A 22018-nucleotide genomic window follows, 5' to 3' on the forward strand; every position below is an offset into this window, starting at 1 on the left:
TGATGACTAAGATTAGCTGCGGCATTCTGGTTGACAGTGCCCAGTTTTGCACTTGATAACAGAGATGGAAAGCCTCTCAGCTGTGGAACTTAGGTGATTATTAGAGTGCGAGTTTGCTGACCTTCAGTGCAAGGTTCATGTTCCTTACCAGGTATTTGCTTGACCTTAGTTTATGGATTCTGGTGGGTGATAGAGGGATAGTTATACTTCCTGTCCATTGAGGAGGGGAGTCCTATTAATTGTTTGCTTTGAAGGTAGGTAAGGCACTAAGAAGCCCACTGTTAAATATAACCAAAGCTAATGTAAGTGAAAAAGCTCTCTGAAACACATCTAATATAACAGCTTTGTACATACATTTTGGATGAAGAGCAACTTGTATTTTGGGTGGCTGCCTGAGAAATTCCAAAAGGTTGAAAAAGTTTCATCCGTAACCTTGAAGAGCTGCATCCAAACTCCTGCCTGGTTTTCAAATGTGCAAGATGCCCACAGTTCCCACTGATTTTGATGGGAACCAAGGATACTCAATATTACTGACAAAAATCAGACCTTTTTTTCTTTCACTAGAAAATGAGCATCATCCATCTACTAGAATGCACTTATTTAATTGTTAACAGCATTTCTATAGTATTCATCACCATAGACTAAAAGCAGCTGGTAATGTCTTTGATATGATCTAATCAGTTAATCACAGCATTTTCACAAAGGCATAAAACACAAACCAAATATATTATTAATACTTATAAATAGTATATTTGTAAAAAATATTGAGGACATACATGATTTAAATAAATTACGAAACAATACATAAAAATTCAAAAATGTTTTCTATTGCAAGAGAGTTCAGACAATTTGGAATGAAATTTACACACTTACACAGCTTTAAATATTTCTCATTACCTAAGATATACCTTTTAAGGAACCTAACACAAAAATGTATCAGGCCAAATGCGGTCTGATATAATTGGGTATATAATTCTGTTCAAGTGCTTGGAGTTGTCATGGATGAAATCGGTCAACTGTCCTGTCAAATAAATACAGTTTTGGGTTCCCATAGGAACTAACAGATTTACCTGTCAAGTACTTAATACACATTCCTAAAACAGTAAAGTCCAACTGGTCTTAAAACTGCAAAGTTTAACACTGAAACTTATTTTTCTTTAGAAACTACAGAATGATACTGTTTTTCATCAGCTTTGTTAAGAACTTGTTTTGCTAATGCAATACAATTACCAAATAGTTGCCAGCATTTCAACATCTTTCTATTCTCCATGGTCCATTCTTTTGTGTAATTGTCAATTAATTATAAGTACAATTTTAAAATAATTTGTACCTCATACCACTTAACCTATAGGTCATGAACATTTATTTTGCAAAATATTTGAAATTTGGAAATGCTCCTTTTTCCTTTATAGGACCTAAACAAGGCAGTTATTGATCTACGAATAAGCAATATTAAGACCTCATTTATTATGTTCTTTTATTATTTGCAGGCTTAAGCATTTGGATTGTTCTGCATTTGGATCGTTCCAAGTCATTTCATTAAAATTTTGGGCCTGATAGCTTGCAAAGGAGAATATGCCAAATTCTGTGGTAATTTATACTGCCTGCAATCCCTTTAGCTTGAACAGAATTACATAGGATATAAATCAGTACAGACTTTGACAGAATGATTTCTCTGTGCTGGAACAAACGCATTGAAGTGTTGCAAATTTATGGATATTTTGTGCCAGATTGGGAAATTAATGCTCAACATGATTATATATTACTTCTACCCAAAATAATCATGTACAAACCCAAAGAAAAATAAAATATGTAAGACATATGTAAAACCACTGGCTATTTTAATCTTCAAATCTTTATTTTTTGTTAATTAGAATTTGCAATACTAAAATGTAGGTTCCCTTTGGTGACATCACACTGGGTCAGTTGGTGAAGGTATACTTTAAACATAAGCCTATACAAACTATAGTACAGTTTCTTCTAAAAGCCAAATGCAGTTTTTTCCTCAATGACTTCAGTCACCATTTAGCTGTATTAAATAGCATTAAAAATCTTCTCTCTCAACACACTGAAGCTAAACAATATAAAAGAGAATTCTCTGCTTACAATCTTCAATCCTCCATGAATTCCTTTCCTCTCTTCTATAAATTATTTGAACTGTGGACTGGGAACTAGCTATTGATACATCTGTATCATGGATGGAGCCCGACCAAAATCCTGGATATACCACCAAAAAAAATTGGGTGTTCAAAATCCAGAACTGGAATTTTTACAATTCTGATAATATATGGTCTCAACAGCTACAATATAAAATTCTTACAGTCCCCCAAATCCCAGTTTCCATCATAAGGTAGCTAAGGTGCAAAGTAATATAAGGGCATATCAATCATTTTTGAAATTAAGCTAGACTTCTGCTATATTTTTACAGTGACTTACATTGAAAAGTACAGGGTTTTGTGAAATCTCTATAAACAGAGAATTGTAAAGCAGGTTTCCTAGATTCCACACAGAATCTGATAAAGCCCCTTCCTTACAGGCATTTCTCTTTTCAACAGTCAGAGTAAAACTTTCCAAGGTGCTCAAAACAACAAAAGAAAAGTTGGAGCTGATTCTCTTCCCATTTATGCTTTTGTAATTCTATTAAATTCTCTAAAGTAATTTCTAATTTACATCAGAGCAGACAAGTGAATCAGGTCCATTATATCTGAGCAGGATTTAACTCTTTCAGCAGGACAGAGTTATGCCGTAATTTCAAATTATGCACGTAATTAGTAAACAGCAGATAAAATAGAAGTGAATGGAAACAACAGAAACACACTAAACATATGGACAGATATTGTATATATTACACAGTATTTTATTTTTGGTTTCAATTTATAAACAATTTAAAAACTTAATTTCAAATATTTAAAAATATACACCCTGAAATCATTTGACTTTGAAACTTTTACATTGTTTAAATAAGTACAAGCAGTATGAAATAATTATACTGGAATATATTACTAATTCAAATATTTGAATACTGCATTTTCCCTTAACTTGGAGGGAAATTTCTTATCAATATTCTCATGGATAGGCCAACCTCTTGAAGCAGCTGCACACATTGTTTTGGTATGGTAAATGCTTTTCAGAAAAAAGAAAAAAGAAAAAAAACTAAGAGATCCCTTTGAAAATATTGTGTGTTGACAACATTCTTGAACATGCTGTAAAATATTGTGGGTTAGACATTTCCGCTATAGTACTCAGCACACGTGGAAATTTCATGCTTAATGTTTACAAAGTGGCAAACAGTGCAAAGATATGGCCACAGTTTTTTAAAATAAACTTTTGTTTTCTTCTTTGACTCACAGTTCTGTCACTACTGAAGCTGTTCACTGTTTCTGCTGTTTTCTTACATAAATTCTCGATCCAACTGATACTATTATGCATGGTCCTAGCTAACTCTGATGTTTGATGTGAATTATTGACTCACATATTCTTTCCAGATGTTATAAGTTTCCCAAAGCCCTCTTGATGAGAAAAAGCATATGCAGATCTTCTTGAGTTTGTTCTGTACACCCGACGCATGTAGTTCTGTAATGGTTTCTGCTTCCTTCTAGCCTTCTGCATCTTCCGAACCTTAGGGAAAAAGTTTCCATTGATATGTGAAATTATTTTTGTGTTGTAAATGCTGACTAATTTTTAGATCTCGGTTATATTGGTGGGGCCTTTATAATGAAAAAACAAAACAAAAAACAACAACACAGGTGAGTTTCCAGTGGATTCCAAAGTAAAAACATGTGCTGAAGCCATCAGTGGAGTGTTAGAGAGGCACTGTGTTCTACTGGGATGAGTGAAGGTCATGGGGAAGATTCCATGGTATGACTCTTGAGGCACAGCACAGAACTTGCAGCCCAGAGAAACTGGGGACTAAAATGGCTTTAACCCACCTTCATACACTCCCAGTCCTGGGGCATCTGGCATAACTGCAACAGCCTTGGGGCCTGTCTGAGTTATTCCATGGGCTGCCCTATGGGCAGTAGCACTCCCTGGAATCTCTGCAGTGCTGCAGCCTTGCCTCCTATGCCAGAGTTTATGAGGAGGTCCTTGGAAAGCAGCCTTATGCCTGTCTTCCCCATAGCTTGCACCAGGGGACTGCTTCCACAGCTGAATCAGGGCTTTTAGGGCCCCATTATGCCATTCCAGCCCAGAGAAGTATAGAGGCCAGAGTGTGGGGTGAAGATCTCCCGCCTAGAAGGCAAAGAGTTCTAATACTAGCTCTGTCACTGATTCTCTCTGTGGCCTGGCACAAATCACTTAATCTCACTCTCTTTTTCAAATCTGTAAAATAGGAATAATAATACTCAAATGTCTGTTGTGAGGAGTTTTTAGTTAGTGTTCATAACAGCACTTTGAAGATGTGAAATGCTACCTAAGTGCTATTAAAAGCTAATTTGCCACCTTGATGTCACTGAAATCAGAGAATTTAAGAGAACATTTGGACCATTTTCCCCTCCCCCATAATTAATCCTTTTAAAATTTGAAAATAAACTCACAGTATATATTGTTGTAGAACTTTGACCTCACCTGACATTCTGTTACAGTAGTTTATACCCAATAACTTGAATACAATGAGGATTATTATATTGCTTGATAAATTACCATGTAGATGGAATATACTTTACAACTTTACTTTTCATGTGTTTTATGAATAGTGAAGGAATGGCAGAAAACTATCTATTTGTTGTTAAGGTTTGGCATGGATTAGAATTACCTGGATTTCTATTCCAATAAATGTTAGCCAGCAATTTATGTGAACTATCCCTCTGAAGTCAGTGAAATTATTCACATGTGTAAGGTAAACAACATTTGGCCCAAACTATAAGCCATTAAAAAAAATCAACTGTTGGGATGGGACATCACTTATTATTCACTCTTAGGAATGTAAAACCTTGGGACATATTATGCTATCAGTAATTATGCAGAAGCTCCCATATAAATTAGTTTGCTTAAAAAATACTGGCCCAACATTGCCCTTTGCTTGTGTGTTTTAACTTCTTTTAAATTTATAATTAAAAAGTTAAAAAAAATTGCTGACCCAAAGGTCTATTATGAATTAAGTATTATTTTTCACTTCTTACACATGCCAAACTATATAGAGTCGATGGTGATGCTTTGAGAGAACTAATGGTATATTTTCCCCCAGTAGTTATGTAAGAACTATAAATTCTGTCTGTTTGGAAAAAATTTAGTTCCCTCTATATGGGGGATGCAATGATAAAGAAAAACTCTCACATTATAGGATTAAGTCATACCTGATCAGTTTGCGTTGGATTTAAATCTTCCTTCAAAAATCGGAATGTTATTACAGGCATGACTGAAACCACAGTAGTCAAGAGGATGACAAGCCAAACGCTTATCTGGCCCAGGGAATTTCGGGAATTTCCTATTAACACAAGAAAATGAAACATATTTGTTAGGAGTACAAGGCTGTTGTTAATAGTTTGCAGTTGTGAGACATATTAAATTATATTTTCTTTATGTTAACATATGTTTCTGTTACAAAAATGCTTGAATTTTTCTCGAGATACAAATGGTTACTGCTGAAATCACAAAATTATTTGGCAACTTCTAAAATATCACATAATCCAAAAATGCAAGATGGATTCCAAAGGAGGATTTAAGTTACTGGCTGCACTGATGAACACAAGAGTAGCATAAGAAGACGCTGGTGGCACTGCTATTTTTTTTCTTCATATCAGATTCCTCATCTGGTTTTGAACTGTCAGATTGTTTGGTTTCTGTTCGAATGGCCAGATGACAATCTCTGCTCTTTGGACCAATACTCTGACCACCTTATTCTTCTTTCACATATGATTCATGAGAGGGTTACATTTAAAGTATCTACTCTGTATTAGGCCCTAATTCTGAAGCACCATCAAATGGTATCAATTGGCTTTAAACCGCTAAAGTCACATTAAAAGTTGTGTCCTAAAGAACAAAGGAGCCATATCCAGTTGCTTGTCACCTGAGCCATCCAACAGACATTTAACCAACGTTTTCATTAAGAAATATGCACATTTTCAACCCATCTAGTTAATTATTTTCATTTATTTAATACTACTTCATTTCCCTCCCAAATCACACTCAGGTGCTCTATGTGGACTGTCACAGCAAAATGGTCCAACCTACACTATAGACAGGTCACAGTGGCATTATTCAGCCCAAGAGCGACTAGATTTCCAGTTGACCATTTAGCAAATCTGCCAAGTTTGTACTGGTGAGTTTGCTAATGGTATCCTGTGGACTAAAACAATTGATCCATTTGTGCCATCAGAAATATTCTACATCATTTAACCGTGACTCTGATTATCAAGATTTCCAAGCATACAAGCGTACATAGTAGCATGACTAGCTGCACCATTAAAAAAAGTTTATATTCTTCTGCGATTTGGTGGACACACTTTTAGGCTAGTATTGTTCAAGTCTGATTGGAAATGCACAAAGTGTAAGGAATGTAGGACCGGAATTTGTTCATGAAGGTTTTTCTGAGGTTTGGATAGTGGCAGGTACCATATCACACTACCAAATTCCATATGGCTCCAGCTGTCCTTATTAGCATAAACAAACTCATCTCAAGTCATCAAATAAGTTTGGAAGTTCCTTGAAGCTTTAAGCCTTCAGGAGTTGTTAAAAAAAACAGAAATTCCACTTCCGGTAGCTTGCATTTGGCTACCAAAAATACATTTGAAAGAACACAGTCATCATTTGACTTCCGTGAAGTCCTGCTGGGACTCAGTAATTACTGGAGTGGCCTTGTATGGCACAGCTGCTGCACAAACTACATCCTCTCAGCAAATTGTTCTGACCCCATTGTGCACAGGAATTTTGTGGATTCCTGGGATGGTGGGGGTTCTGGCCAGTGCTCTGAGCAGGCAAGAAAGAAAAAAACTCTCCAAAATGTAAATTTCACTTCACTAATTTACTTATTCTGTAAAGGCCTCTCAATACAGATAGGATGCTTTTGCAAACTTGAACAGCATTAACATTACTTGAACAAAGTTTCCCTTCCATATCTGCCCTTCTTCTATATACTTATGAGATCTCACTCTACATAGATTGTGGCAAATTGCATAAATATTGCCTGTATAATCTCATACCAGGTAATAGACTCACCTACAAAAGGAAAGTGGTTTGGGAATATAACAAAAATCCCATCACTGTGCATTGCAAATAAAATAGCAAAATACACAGCTATACTACCCAAGATGAAAAAACGATTGATGGCAGTCCAATAACTGGTATCCAAGACTATCTGCAAATAAAATAAGACAAAACATATTATACCAAGAATCTTCAAGGGTTTAGAAAATATACTACATATCCTATTGAGTGGAGTGTTATGTATCTAAACAGAGAAGGGATTTGAGATTTTTTTAAAATGTTAATACAGTGTTCTGGATCTGTTTGGTACTTTTTAGTTTTTCCCATCACATGCTCTCTTTTTCAAAAAAATTTAATTAAAGATTTAATTGAAAAATGCACCAAAACTGTAGCAGACAACATATTCTATCTCCTCCCCATGCACGCATAGTTTTTAAGAATTCAGTTTAACTTTCAAATGAATTGTTCTTAAAAACAGATTAATACTTATGTCTGAGTTTATGTATATTCAAATCGGGGTGCAAGTTTTTAGTTATATTCAAGTCAGGGAAGCAAGTTTTGTATCTTCCAAACAATAAAAAGTAAATTTAGGAACCAAGATGCAAATAACATTAACTATATGCCATCATGTAGCTCACTTCAGGACTCTGTTTTGCATGTTTTTGTGCTGGGAGAATAATTTACTTCAGAATAAGTAACTTTTTCTCCTTCTGGTAATAGCTCACCTTAACTGATCACTGTCATTATAGTGTGCATGGTAACACCCATTGTTTCATGTTTTCTGTGTATATAAAATCTCCCCACTGTATTTTCCACTACATGCATCCGATGAAGCGAGCTGTAGTTCACGAAAGCTTATGCTCAAATAAATTTGTTAGTCTCTAAGGTGCCACAAGTCCTCCTGTTCTTTTTGCAGATACAGACTAACATGGCTGCTACTCTGAAACCTTTCTGAAAAGTGTTCACCCAGAGGTGATTTGGTGTTTTTGTCTTATAAGTTTTTCTGTGTAAGTTCGTTCAAGAGCATAGTGATTGTCTCGTTTTCCCCACATAGTTGTTATTGGGGCATTTAGGGCATTTAGCTGCAACACTCTGGGCATATCTACAATGCAATTAAAAATGTGCGGCTGGCTCATGCCAGCTGACTTGGGCTCACAGGGCTCAGGCTAAGGGGCTGTTTAATTGCCGTGTAGACATTCGGGCTCAGGCTGCAGCCTGAGCTCTGGGACCTTCCCACTTCACAGGGTCCTAGAGCTGCAATTAAACAGCCCCTTATCCAGAGCCCCATGAGCCTGCGTCCACTTGCATGGGCCAGTTGCAGGTTTTTAATTGCATTGTAGACATATCCTCTGAGTACATGTCCCAGCCCTGAAGAAGAGCTCTGTGTAAGCTCGAAAACTTGTCTCTGTCACCAACAGAAGTTGGTCCAATAAAAGATATTACATCACCCACCTTGTCTCTCTATTATTCTGGGACCAACAAGGTTACAACAACACTGCATTCAGAATAATTGGCATAGAAATTGCTAATGTTAAAACTCAAAATGCGAAAAAAAATAAATAAAAAATAGGGCCAGTTCTGAGTTTTAACATTAACAGTTTCTTACATTTGTTCCTTGTAATCATATGCAGGATCTAACAGAAGTGAGTAAAATTCTCATTATGAAACCCCAAACCATATCAAACCCATCTGGATTGGCATTTCATCATAAATAAGAATCATCCTAGATTTGACAAAAGGTTTGTGGAAGTTCTTCACCCTTTCACAGAATCCTGGAGCAATTCAACAGTCTGTGGAAACCACACAAAACTCATCAGTTTTGTTTGAATTTCCTATGAGATTTGGAATTCAAGGGTACCACAAACTCAACCCAAAACTCAGGGGATAGAAAACACATGAATCAGTACTGAAAAAATACTTTATACGAATCCCTGTATACCAAAACCACTGAGCTCTGCAGAGCTCTAATATCAATAAAAGTATTACCACCCCTTTACTCCACATACACAATGGTAGATTTTACAATATATGTAGTAATCTATGACAGCACAAGTGAGATTAGAATCAGGCCCAAAATGTGAAAGCTCTTTTCAGAAAGCTTTATAATATTTAGGAACAAAACATGAAAAGGCAGAAAGAATGGTTTTGTGGTTAATTCAAAGAAATAGGAGCCGCAAGACCTGGGTGGTATTGCAGGATCTGCCACACACTTCCCTGGGTGGCCTTGTGCAAATCACTTAGTTGCTCTGGGTCCCAGATTCCCTCTCTGTAAAATGTGGTTAGTACCACAAGTGTATTGTCAGGCTCAAGTCAATAATATTAGTAAATTGCTTTGAGATTCTAAGGAGGAAGGTGCTATACTATATAAATACAATTCTGCTCTGCAATGACAGATCATTCTGAAATCCGCTTTCCATTACATTATCCAAGAAATATGAATTCTGCCAAGCTTCTTGCATTATTTAATGAACATACCACTTAAACTGAATCCTGACCTTATCTTGATTTATGGCATCCCAAAGCTTACATGTAACCACTACATGCATTCATTACATGCCTCCTTATCAAAAGCACATTCTGAATTCTTGAGTAATTTGTGAAAATTATAGCTAACTACAAATAATATATTGCCAGCTTATTATGTCAGTGTGAGCAGCTGCTCAGTCCCACCATAACACAAGGTGACTCCATATCTAAAGAAAAACACAATACAGCACTCTGACAGGGTATTTAACTAAATGTTTCTCAGCCCTCCCTCTTCTCCTCTGCCCCCATGTCCAGCGCAAGGACACAAAGGCTGACAGAAAGAGAGCAATCTAGTAAATATTCAGTTCCAGAAACTAAATTATTCCCTCCTGCCTGGTGGATCAATCAAGTTTGGCCAATGTGGCTACTTCTTATTGGTAGGTCAGCTGTTCCCAAAGCCACCACTCTAATCCCCTCTCTCTTTTATTTCTTAATTTTGCTCATCAGGCCCCTGTTCTCCTGGGAGACTTTAAGCAGCCTTTCCTAGAGGTCAATATCTTCATGCCAGACAAGTAAAACAAGACACAGTGGGACAGGTTCTCTTTCTTAATTCCAGGGGAAAACTTTAACTTGTTCACCACCCAGTAATGCGTGGGATTTATCCATTACAATCCTTTGCGGTCAGCATTAAAATAACTCACAAAAGGGAATGGTTTTACCTCACAGAAAACTATTATGGTGAACTGACTCTGACAAATATGTTTATTACCATCCAGACTCTCTCAAATTGTTTAAGGCCTCAATGGGGTCAGTATTCTCAGATAAGTCTTTGATTACTCTGCTCTTTACCCTATACTCTGAAAAACATATCGAGCTGATGAAGCTGTTTCTAAGAGGAGGAACACCCTAGTTTAGACCATTAAGTATTTATATGTGAATTTTAGAAATTGTCTCAATCCCCTACAACTTCAAGTGTAGGTGTCACTTTTAACAGGAATTTCTGTATTTAGAAATGAAAAAAGAAATATTGAAAAAACTCAACACTGAACACAAATCTTTATTTTTTACCTGAACACTGACTACAATTACTAAAGATGTTGCAACTGTGATAGCAAAAGACTGGTAGTCAGCAATATGTTTTCCATCTTCACCAGCTGTGTAATAAAATGCTCCATAAGGGATGAAGAAAAGGGTAAAAGAGGTGTAGATTCCATGTGCTATGCAGATGAAAAATTTGCGTTTATTGAAGAGTAGATTTAGTTGCCCAGGTTCATAGAGTTTTGCATAATCCATGCTATTCTGCTCATTCACATCCTGTAACAAATCCATTTGGAGAACGTGTTACTTTAATAGTGTCAGAAAATATTAAAGTTTGTATGATACAGAGTGAGTAAAATGTCTGTGCCTTTAATAAAGGGCAGGAGGAATTTCCCTTAACTACAGTACCTTCTCAGAACTGAAGTGTGCTTAGAGCTAGGGAAGAAGATTCTCTTTCCTACTCTGTCCCACTAACGCTGCAAAGGAGATGGAATATGGCCATATCTGCCCTGATGGGGTATCCACTGACGTGGGGGAGTCTCCAATAAACATGCAGCCAGCATAGCTGGCTTCTATGCTATGTCCTCACTTCCCTGATCTTGGTATAGGGAGCAAGAGGGGCAGGGAAGGGTTGTAGACAGAACACAGTGCTCTCCAGCAATCGCCGGATGGGGGAACAGTCTATTGCTCAGGCTAAGGTTTAGGCTTGTCCAAAACCAGTCAAAGAATCATGAGCCCACAGCCAGCTTCTTAAAGGACTACTGCCTGATCCTGGGGCCATTTGGGGGCTGGTTCGCAGCATAAATTAGATAGCCTGAGGGGCAGATAAATAAGGGGGATTTAATTATACATTATTTGCATTTAAAACTGACTTGTTAATGATGCTATCAACAGCATTTACTGCTTCCATTTTAGACATTTAAGACATGCTATAAATAAGAAAAAATTGTACCTGGTCGAACAAACCCATAGCTAGTACAGGCAGCGAAGTATAGACAATGTTGAAGAGGGTAATAAACCACTGGTCATAAACTGTCTGAAAAGAAGATGCAGTTGATAAAGTGAACAAGTGTCATTTTTAAAACTTTTCACTATTATTATTTGGCACAACGGAACACACAACAGGACGCTTTATATCTGCTCTCATGAACAGGATAATTGAATTTTGAAAATAGGTAAAATAATGAATATCTAAGAGTTTAGTGATTTGCTTTCTATGCCAGGGGTTATCCTATAGTATTTCATACCATACTTAATTATGAAAAATGGGATAGCTGGCAAATCCACAATGTTTAATAAGCTGCTTGGTTAATGTATTTTTCATCTACCCCAGAAAAAGATGTGATCTTATACCCAATCTGGAAATGGCAGAGTGACACAAAGGGACGATTATTGAACAGCATTATCAAAATCCCAATCACATATTTTTTACTACACATTTGTAGCACACTTGGCTGCTTAACAGGGTTCAGGCATGTGGTATGGGGAAGGGATCTGGCCATCCCACATTCAAGTCAACTTCCCCTGTAACCCTTGAACAGGCTGGGTACATCTTAGCTCATCAACAGGAAGGATGTCTAGTTCCAACCAAGGAAAGATGGCCAAGTCTGAATTAAAGGTGAAAGCCTGAAGATCCTCTACAAGGATCAATTTGGATTTATGCCTGATCCTTCCCAGCAACATGAAAACACAAGTCCCCATTGCTAAGTTTATACAAACAATAACTTGCAAATCCATTTAGTGATGAAGGCCTTTTTCTAAGCACCCCTCATTTTAAAGCTGCACTTTATTTATAAAAAGAAAAAAAAAAAGGAGTACTTGTGGCACCTTAGAGACTAACCAGTTTATTTGAGCATGAGCTTTCGTGAGCTACAGCTCACTTCATCGGATGCATAGCATATTGTGGAAACTGCAGAAGACATTATATACACACAGAGACCATGAAACAAAACTTCCTCCCACCCCACTGTCCTGCTCGTAACAGCTTATCTAAAGTGATCATCAAGGAGGGCCATTTCCAGCACAAATCCAGGTTTTCTCACCCTTCTCCCCCCCCCCCCACAGACACACATACAAACTCACTCTCCTGCTGGTAATAGCCCATCCTATAGGGATGTTTGTATGTGTGTCTGTGGGGGGGGGGGGAGAAGGGTGAGAAAACCTGGATTTGAGCTGGAAATGGCCCTCCTTGATGATCACTTTAGATAAGCTGTTACGAGCAGGACAGTGGGGTGGGAGGAAGTTTTGTTTCATGGTCTCTGTGTGTATATAATGTCTTCTGCAGTTTCCACAATATGCTATGCATCCGATGAAGTGAGCTGTAGCTCACGAAAGCTCATGCTCAAATAAACTGGTTAGTCTCTAAGGTGCCACAAGTACTCCTTTTCTTTTTTCTTTTTACGAATACAGACTAACACGGCTGTTACTCTGAAACTTTATTTATACTGCTTTTTAGTTTCCTTTACATTAAAGTTATAAAGCTATTTTTATTATGAAAAGTCTGTCTTGCAGAAAACATATTACAGAATAAATAAGAGGTGCCCTGCTCCATCTGTTCTTTATTTGTGCAATTAGCAGAAATACACTCGAGAAATGCAGAAGGAATTGAACGTTCTTGAATATACAGTGCTTCTTTCTGCAATTTTAGCCAGCCACTATATCTGCTAAGAGCTCTGGATAACTATTTCACAGGTAATCAAAACCTTTGCGGTTATACAAACCTTTGAGACTAGTCTAATAGTCACATGCTATTTTCATATTTTCAACTGTGACTTGTTTATATTGTTTGGCATAATACAAAGGTTTTTTTTATATTCATGGACAGGATAATTGTTTCCATATTCTTTTTAAAAAGCTTTCCCTTAAATCTCTGTAGTGTTGACAATGGCATATTGTCATCAGATAGTCTCATTTCTTAAGCAAACAATGCCAGTAGTTGCAACTGGTTTGATTCATAACTTTCCTAAATAAGGCCCCAAGAAATGTTCTGGCGCAAGCACTTAAAAATGTGTGTCTTCACTGATATCTCAGAGTCCACATATGTGTACACAAAAGTGTAGACGGTTGCAAGAGCACAACATAGAAGCAGTTGCCTTAAATTTATGCTCCCTGTGTGGGTACTGGAACCCCACATGTGGAGCCTGATTCAACTCCCACTGAGGTCTATGACAGACTGTCTATTGACTTCAGTGGTAGCTTGATCAGGCCCCAAAAGTACACACCCATCTCATGAACCAGTGCACTATCCCTGATTCACTGTCTACAGTCTTGTCAGACTCTAGTGCCAGCAGGCTGTGGCAGAGATTAAGCTCTCTAATCTATGTATCTATCTATCTGGCCTCCATTACCATGATATCTAAGCACCTCAGTTTTCTCTTTACAATATCCCTGTGAGATAGTGTTATATCTTTGCTCTTTACATAACATTAAGAATATGAGGAAACTGAATGGACATGGCTGGGTTCCAACTAACCATATTCTCTAATACACAAACATATAAGACCTGGCTACATATATAAACTGCTACTCTGTGGGGTTCTGGTGGATTCTGCAATAGAGACAGGAAAGCCCAGTAGAGGGCTCCCAAACTATTTGAAGGGATACTACCCACTCCCCATTCAGCAGGGATTTACTATTATCCCCATTCTAGAGATGGAGAACTGAGACCCTGCTCTGGGCTTGGACAATTGTTCTCTGGCTCTCCTAGCTTCAAGTTCACGTACTGGGGTTACTGGAGGCAACAGAGATTCAAATGTATGTGAGAGGAGAAGAAAGTTTATCACAACTTCAGTTGCAGGCAGGAGGCAGGGCTAGGGATGTGTGTTTTGTGGGGATGTAGCTGTAGGAGGACCCAGTCATAAGCGCGAGATATACTGGATAGGGTTCTGCATGTTACTTCACGAGGGGCTGAACCAGGCTGTTGGGTTTCCATTAAAATCAACTAAATATCGAGGTCCTAAAATTGAGACAACCCTAAAAAATGTGTTCACAGGAAAATTTCCAACAAAGTTTTTTTTATGATGATTCACAAACAAAACTGGATTTTGAATGGAAAACCCATGTTTAAAGAAGATAAGAAATGTTGACATTAAAGAATTATCATGTTTTCCATAACTCCCCCCTTCTAACAGATTAAAGGGTAGAAGGGGGATAACATACTGACTTATAACACTGAAATATAAAATGAAGAATTTCTAATGGTTAGATGAAGAGCTTTGATAGATATTTTTTAACTATTTGTAATTATGGACAGTGAAAGAGTACAGCTGAGGTAACACTTAGGCCAAGGCATTGCCGGCATAAATGTGGTTTTGCCAATTCTTCTTTTACATAGAATTACTAATCTATTTAAAATGATGATATTGCTGACAAGACAATGCTGTGCTGGAAGTTACAAAAACCTGTAACACCAAGAAGTCTTTTTTACTGGGAGACCTAGGGCAAGGTGACACAAAAAATACCATGACACCGTAACTGCAGAACAAGCAGAAAAAATGCAGAAGTTGGGTAACTGAAGCTTGCATATGCATAATGTGTGGGTAACCTACAACTCAAAGGGTTGATGTGTTAAGAGCCAATTTGATAAAGATTACTTAATCTGTAATGTAGAAATGCATACAAGACCTAAGTGAACATAGGCCTACACTGGAGAAACATCGGACCAGAAACTGAAGGATGGGACAGAAGGACTAGACCAACAGAAGGACTAGACCAACCAAGGGGAGATGACAACCATCAGAAAGTATTGGAGGATTTCCCAGTGCCCTGAAATGTGGTAACTCAGGCCCTTTACCAATTGCATTTGTAATTGTCTGGCATAAATGTATGCTCAGGCACTCTAAGTCAAAATAACTCTCTCTGAAATTGCATAAATAAAGGCAAAAATTGATTAATTTGATTAATTGATTAATTTTAACCTAAATTGGGTGCGCTTGTGACTCAGATTTCCAACTTTTACTCCCAACAAAATCTAGAACTTTCTCTATCGCTGTTATGTACACATCTCAACATTTCAGGCCTACTTCAGTCACACCAGAGTATCTAAGAGCTGACATAGAATGTTGTACAAAGCTCAACTGCCTGGAATTTGGGCTGGATAATATCCCATGAGAATGCCTGATCCCACAGGATTGTTGTTTCTTTCTGGCTATAGCTGAGTCAGAAATATCCTAAGAACATGGTATTTCCTTATTTATACTTCTGTTTTAGGACAAAACCAAGATCAGCAGAAGCACACAGAGTTTGAGGGTGAAGGTGAGAGCCATTTGTTTTATCTGATCCAGTTTGCCCATCCCTCTTGCACATAGAGGTAGCTGGAACTTTTTGACAATTTTTTTTGTCAGAAAATGCAAATTCATCAACATTGAAACTTTGTCAGGAAGGTTTCTCAGGCCCAGGATGGACTATCTGCTTGAGAGAGAGTGGAGACACTCACACCCAGAGTTGGGACACTCACTTCGGATGTGGGAGATCCAGGTTCCATTTCTCACTGCAAATGAGTCACAGCACAGACTAGAACCTGAATCTTTCACATCCAAGATGCATGCCGTTATCTGTGAGCTATTGGCTATTCTCTCTCTCCCGCTCCCTCTCATCTAATTTTTGAAAGGTTTATTTCTGCGATGATAAAGAATGAAACTAAATGTCAAAACATTGACATTTTTTACAAAATGGAATTCTTATTTCCCAGAAAGCATTAACTGCATCCTTTCCCAAAATAGGTAGATTTGGAAATAGGGGAAATACAGAATTTCACACTGAATAGGTCTTGCATGAGAGTCTCCAGGGACTGTTTGCAAACTCATAAACAGGAACCAAATCACTCACACTTGAAATTAAATTTAAAGTAAAATACAATGAATCCCAATCCACCAGCAAAATGACACCACTGCTGTCACTAAGTCTGCATCACAAATCATGGAGTCACCTAAAAGAACGTCTCCCAGACCCAGATGCCAGAGGAACATATTCCAGAAATTCACATCTGTGATATGCAGCCCACCTACCAGTTATCTTGGCTGGGCCAGGCTGGAGCATATAATCAAAGAGCAACAGTTAGTGAACAAATTCAACAGTGTCAGCAATAATGAGAGGCAACCCAAGGTAGTAAAGAAATACAGCACATCACTTTATGAAATTATACTGCTGCTTTAAAGTCAACATTGCATCTAGAAAAGCCCAATCTGTCTATATCTGTCCAAGTATTTTCAGCTCCAGTGTGGGTAACCGTAAAAGCATATGAAAGAAGATATAGATGTTCAGACTTTTTTTTAGGTCCGATTCTAGGTATATTAGCGCTTCAAATGAATCAAAGAATGGAAGGAGACAAAAAAAAGGGAGAAGACTACAGAGATTTTCATATAAAATCGGAATGTGGATGAAATCCTGCACCCATTCCAGGCAGTAGTTTTGCTACTGACTTCAAAAGGGCCAGCATTTCACCCTATGTTTTCATTAAAAGAAAACTCAAAACTCCAGTGGAGTAAAATATATTCTCTTCTCCTAATAAACATATATATTTCTCTTCTCTGGGGAATGGATAGACTGGCACATTTATGCTACACAAGGAGTGTCCAAAAATTGTTACCATAATTGGTTAATCTATTGTATCATGTAACTATAGGTGAAAATTTTCCAGTTTGAATTCCTACAATTACATTCCTAAATCTACACGTAGGCACCAAGGTATGTGTGTCCTGGTTTTCAGAGGTGCTGAGCAAGTCAGTGGGATTTGTGGGTGCTTAGCATCTGTGAAAATCAGCTACTTACATTCAGGTGTCTAAGTTTAAATTCCTAAGTCCTTTGTACTTTGTAAAATTTCAGCCATAGTTCTTAACAGTATAATCAAAATCCTCTTCTCCTATATTCTCAATTGAATAGCTACTGTAATGAGATGTAGAAAAGCAGGAAATAGTTTAGATTTGTAATTCAAAGCACAGCAATCTAATTTATCTGGATAGTCATAAGGTGTCCATCACTTCAGTGTCTAGGATCATCACTACTGTACAAAAATACCCCCATCCCTCATGTTTGTTCTTCTACATGGGATTGTCTCCAGGATCAATATTTCTGAGCCATTCTGCAACTTTTCATTACTGAGGGAAAGCAAGTGGAATGAGAGCAGTCATTGTGCCTTCAAGGTAGTGTGCTCTATCACCTGTCCCCAAAAATTGCACCTTGGGAACAGAGTTCCTGGTGAACATGGCTGTTGTGGCAAGTCACTGAGAGGACATCTCTGAGGCAGTTAATCTTTAACCCACTAAGGACTTTAAAAATTAGGACCAGGACTTTGAAGTGCAGGAAGATCCAGTGTAGAATGTGGAACAAGACTGTAATGTGATTTTGACAAACTGTCTTACCAAGAAGGCAGCCCAGTGCATGCTGAGCTTCTTCCAAGAGTCTGTGTGGTCCAGAAATAGGACACTGGATTGGGAGTCAGGAGACCTGGGTCTATTTATAGATCTGCCACTGACCTGTTGTGTGACCTCAGTCAAGTCAGTTTACTTCTCTGTGCCTCTGTTTCCCTTCCCAATCCTTGTCTATCTTGCCTATTTAGAATGTAAGCCCTTCAGGGCAGGAATGGTTTCTTGCTGTGTGTTGACACATTGCCTAACAATGTGGGATCTAAAACATCCTCTGGTCTAGTGTGTACTGGGAGGTCTGAGGTCAAAGGCCAAGAGCTGACAAACCACCTGATTGCAACATGTTCCTGACAACTACCTGAATGTAGGACAGAAGTGCAAGTCTTAGAGTTTTTCTGATGAAAAAATAAAAAAGATTGAAACAGTTTCCAGTATACTGGCAGTTAAACTGATGGCCCCCCAGTCATACAGCTATGTTTGCCATCAGATTACTTAATTTCTTTTCCTTGTACCATTTTACACTTGAATTTTATCCTACAGATTTCCATTTTTGCATAGGTCATGCAAGAGAATCCCTCCACAAGTTATTCCTAAAATTCACATTCAAGCAAAGCCCTCTCATTTTCAACATTACGTATTTTTGGTGCATTTCACAAAGTACAGTGGGTTGAGAGAATATGCAGCATTAAGAAATCTATTATTCAAAACATAGTCATGGAAATTTGTCCCCTATTTTGAATCAGTCAGAAGGGCTAGAAAACATTAATCCTCTACACCAGATTATGTAAAAACAAAATTAAGATGTATATTTTATACTGCTGAGAAAATTCTTTTTGCATCTGTTAAGTTTATAAATATGAGCCAAAATGGCAAAGTATTCATGAAAAGAATATTGATATTCTAGTGTTCAATAAAAGCTTTCCAACAATACGTAGCTATATAAATCATACCAAATTTTATGTTTAATTGCTGTAATTATGAAATGTCTCTCCTTCCCCAGAAATACAAATATTGTTTCCCAAGGCTCAGAGATTTAAAATATTTCTAGCATTATTCATGTTTTTATACAATTCCTGATCCCCTCTTTTCTGGAACCATGACAGCAAACCTTAGGAATGGTTCCCCTTCCCAGGTTGCCACTGCATACATCTTCAGACAATGGCACTGCTGCTGCAGCCCATGTCTCTCCCCAGCCCCAGTATTGTGTTTGAAGAACCAGTACCCTTCCTGAGTACACCTTCTTCCTGACATCACTCCCCAAAGTAGACAGGGGAGACTCACTTCCTCTTTGCCTGCTAGGAGGCTTGCCCACCTCAATAACAGAAGGGTTACCTACTAATTTCCCAATCGACCCACCAGTGGACCACCAGAGAAGGTCCCACTGCCCATCTGAATAACCACCCAATAAGCCAAAGGTCACAAAATGACCTGTTGACACCAACACTGTTGCTGTGAGGCACAGCTGCCTGGTATGGAGAGCTACCTAGTAAAGGCTTCCAGAGATGCTAGGGGGAAGCACTGTGGGTCAAAAGGGATGGGAGTGAAAGGACTGATGGATTTGAGAGGGAGGGTGTGCACTTCTTCAGGGGATGGCAGTGGAGGAAGAGTATTAACCCATGGAATGTTGCATGTATCTCCAACTGAGATGAGAGATTTTGAGAGACCCCCTTGCTATGCTTTCAGCAACATCTCACTGTAATGTGGCCCTCCAAAATACAGATTCACAGTGCAGCCCCAGTTATTATCCTTTACTCTTTCCCAACAGAGAAAGACCCTGATCAAAATCCCCAGGATGCTAAGTAAGCATTCAAATATACAAACAAGCATTCAATAAATATGTGAATATGCATTCAAATTCAAACAAGAGTAAAGGGTTTGTTTTTTTTTATTCAAAACTGAACATTGACTAGTATAGATGACACTTTTCATCTGGAGGATACTATACATATGTAGTGCCTCCTACCTCTGGACAGGGGAGTTTGGGACAGTGCTGGTTCTTCACGATGACATCAAGGAAGCTGGAGAAACTTAAAGGGGCCTCACTCATCTAATTCACTATTGCTATCTAACAAATCTGAAATGATCAGCCAGGACACATCAGACTCAGGGCCCACTGGACTGAAGACCCATTTCCCCCACTACAACTTGAAAGTGAGAAACAATCACCCACAACAACCTCTCCTAATTGCCCAAGAATATAATTAAAATAAACAAATAAATACAGGGACTCTACTCCTGGTCTCCCTCGCTGTCTTTGACAGCAGCTGTTGGCGTTTACTGAAGGCTTTGGGCTTTCAGTAACTTCTGCAGGTCAAACATGAGGAAAAGAAGGATTTGCTGAAAGACCACAAGGAGTTCCCCATGTCCCCAAGCAGCTTTGCAAGACACCCTTATGTTACCTTACACTTTGGCTAGACCTTAGTCAGGATCAGTTGGCTTGGCATGGGGCCTACTTATGTGACCTGCAGAATTTATAGATTTATGCACTCCTGACAACCACACAATCAGGATTTAACCCTAAAGAAACTATTTATTGGATTAGGACATATGGTTCTCTTTTTTCCTTTAAGCATAAGGCAGCATGGCCTAACAAATGAAATCACGAAATGTTTCCAACAATTTGGAGGAAATGAAGGAAATCATTAAGTATAATAATTACAGTCAGATTAATTTTTTAAAGAAAGAAAATAAAGACTAATATGACTTTAATTAACTTCCAAATGATTTTCACTCAAACATCTGGATTGTTCAATTCAATTTTCTGATTTCTAATTATCCAATAATTAAAAAAACACGCCTTTTAATAGGTGGATACATTAAACATATACAACATTGTTTTGTTGGTTTATAAACTTTACTCCCAAAAACTAACCTGAGCTGAGAAGCCACAGAAGAAGCCAAACCAGAAATGCACCAGAGTGAAGGCAAAGTTTTTGTAGAAGAAATAACACAAGAACTTGCACATTCTGAAATAGGACCACCTGCCATGAACAAGCAGGAGCCGCTTAAGGTATCTGAACTGGGCAAAGGAGTAATCGCTGGCCAAGACTGCTTGCATTCCTTCCTCACCACTGATGCCAATGCCTATGTGTGCGCCTGTAAGTAAAAACGAAGCAGAAATGTGTCTCTACTAAGTATTTGAAAAAGACACATTCATTTGCTAAACTATCACAGTGAGCATTTTGTTTAGTGAGACATAAGCAGATGTCAGTTTTAAGGTGATCCCTGCCTTACAAGGTAATAACAGTATCCTGAGCTACTGAAACGATGAGGTAGAAAGCAGAGAAGTTATCAAATCAACAGGGAACACCCACTAAGTTAGCATTATTATTACTATTATACTGAATCATGCACTCCTGCCTCTCACCCTCAGCATCTTGGGAAGCGTTAGCCGCCTCTTTAATTTAAAATAATTTTTGTTATGATTATTTTTAAAGCCCCCATAACTCTCTCTTCCTCTTTCAACCCCTCTTCCTTCTCTCTGGAAGAAAAAATGTTTATTTTGCCCATTCTTTGCCCAAATAGGTGAATTGGAAGAGGGCCTGCTGTTATTGAAGCTAACGCAGAAACCTTTTAAAATAAATAAAATTTAGTTTTTAAAAACCCAACTCGAGATTGAGATATAGCAGTAGTCGGGTAACTATTCACCAACCGCGTACTCAAACTGGCTCAAACCATTCAATTTCAGTCTAATGGGCTCTGAATATAAGGTGGGGCCCAACCCTGCCATTCATCTGCTTGAAGAAATGCCATTGGAATGTAGGGTTCTATACAATGGCAGGATTGGGTGACAGTTAGCAAGCAGATGAGATATTGTAAGCAACCAACACAATACATTAGCAGCTATGTAAGGCATCTTACTATTTTATTTTAAGGGCTGCCCATTAATGAATTATAAAGACAATATATTTATTGTACAACTTGCTTTCACAGTAGTATATTTTAATATACAAAATATCTTCCAAGCAACTGACACTACAATAAAAGAATTTACAGTAGTTACTAATGCT

The 22018-nt window shown here is 38.0% G+C and overlaps 1 protein-coding gene across 1 annotated transcript in view; it reads right to left on the reverse strand.

Annotated features, from left to right (window-relative positions):
* Positions 1 to 3092: 3092 nt before the first annotated feature.
* The window catches only part of ATP8B4 (ATPase phospholipid transporting 8B4 (putative)), a 174110-nt gene continuing 155184 nt past the window's right edge, over positions 3093 to 22018 (reverse strand). The window contains 6 exon segments of the mRNA XM_074964516.1: positions 3093 to 3618; positions 5295 to 5425; positions 7156 to 7294; positions 10678 to 10923; positions 11600 to 11683; positions 20881 to 21104. Coding sequence (XP_074820617.1) covers positions 3274 to 3618; positions 5295 to 5425; positions 7156 to 7294; positions 10678 to 10923; positions 11600 to 11683; positions 20881 to 21104 — 1169 coding nt within the window. The 3' untranslated portion in view covers positions 3093 to 3273.

This window comes from Natator depressus, chromosome 10 (assembly GCF_965152275.1).
Source record: "Natator depressus isolate rNatDep1 chromosome 10, rNatDep2.hap1, whole genome shotgun sequence".
In the NCBI taxonomy this organism is placed as follows: Eukaryota; Metazoa; Chordata; order Testudines; family Cheloniidae; genus Natator; species Natator depressus.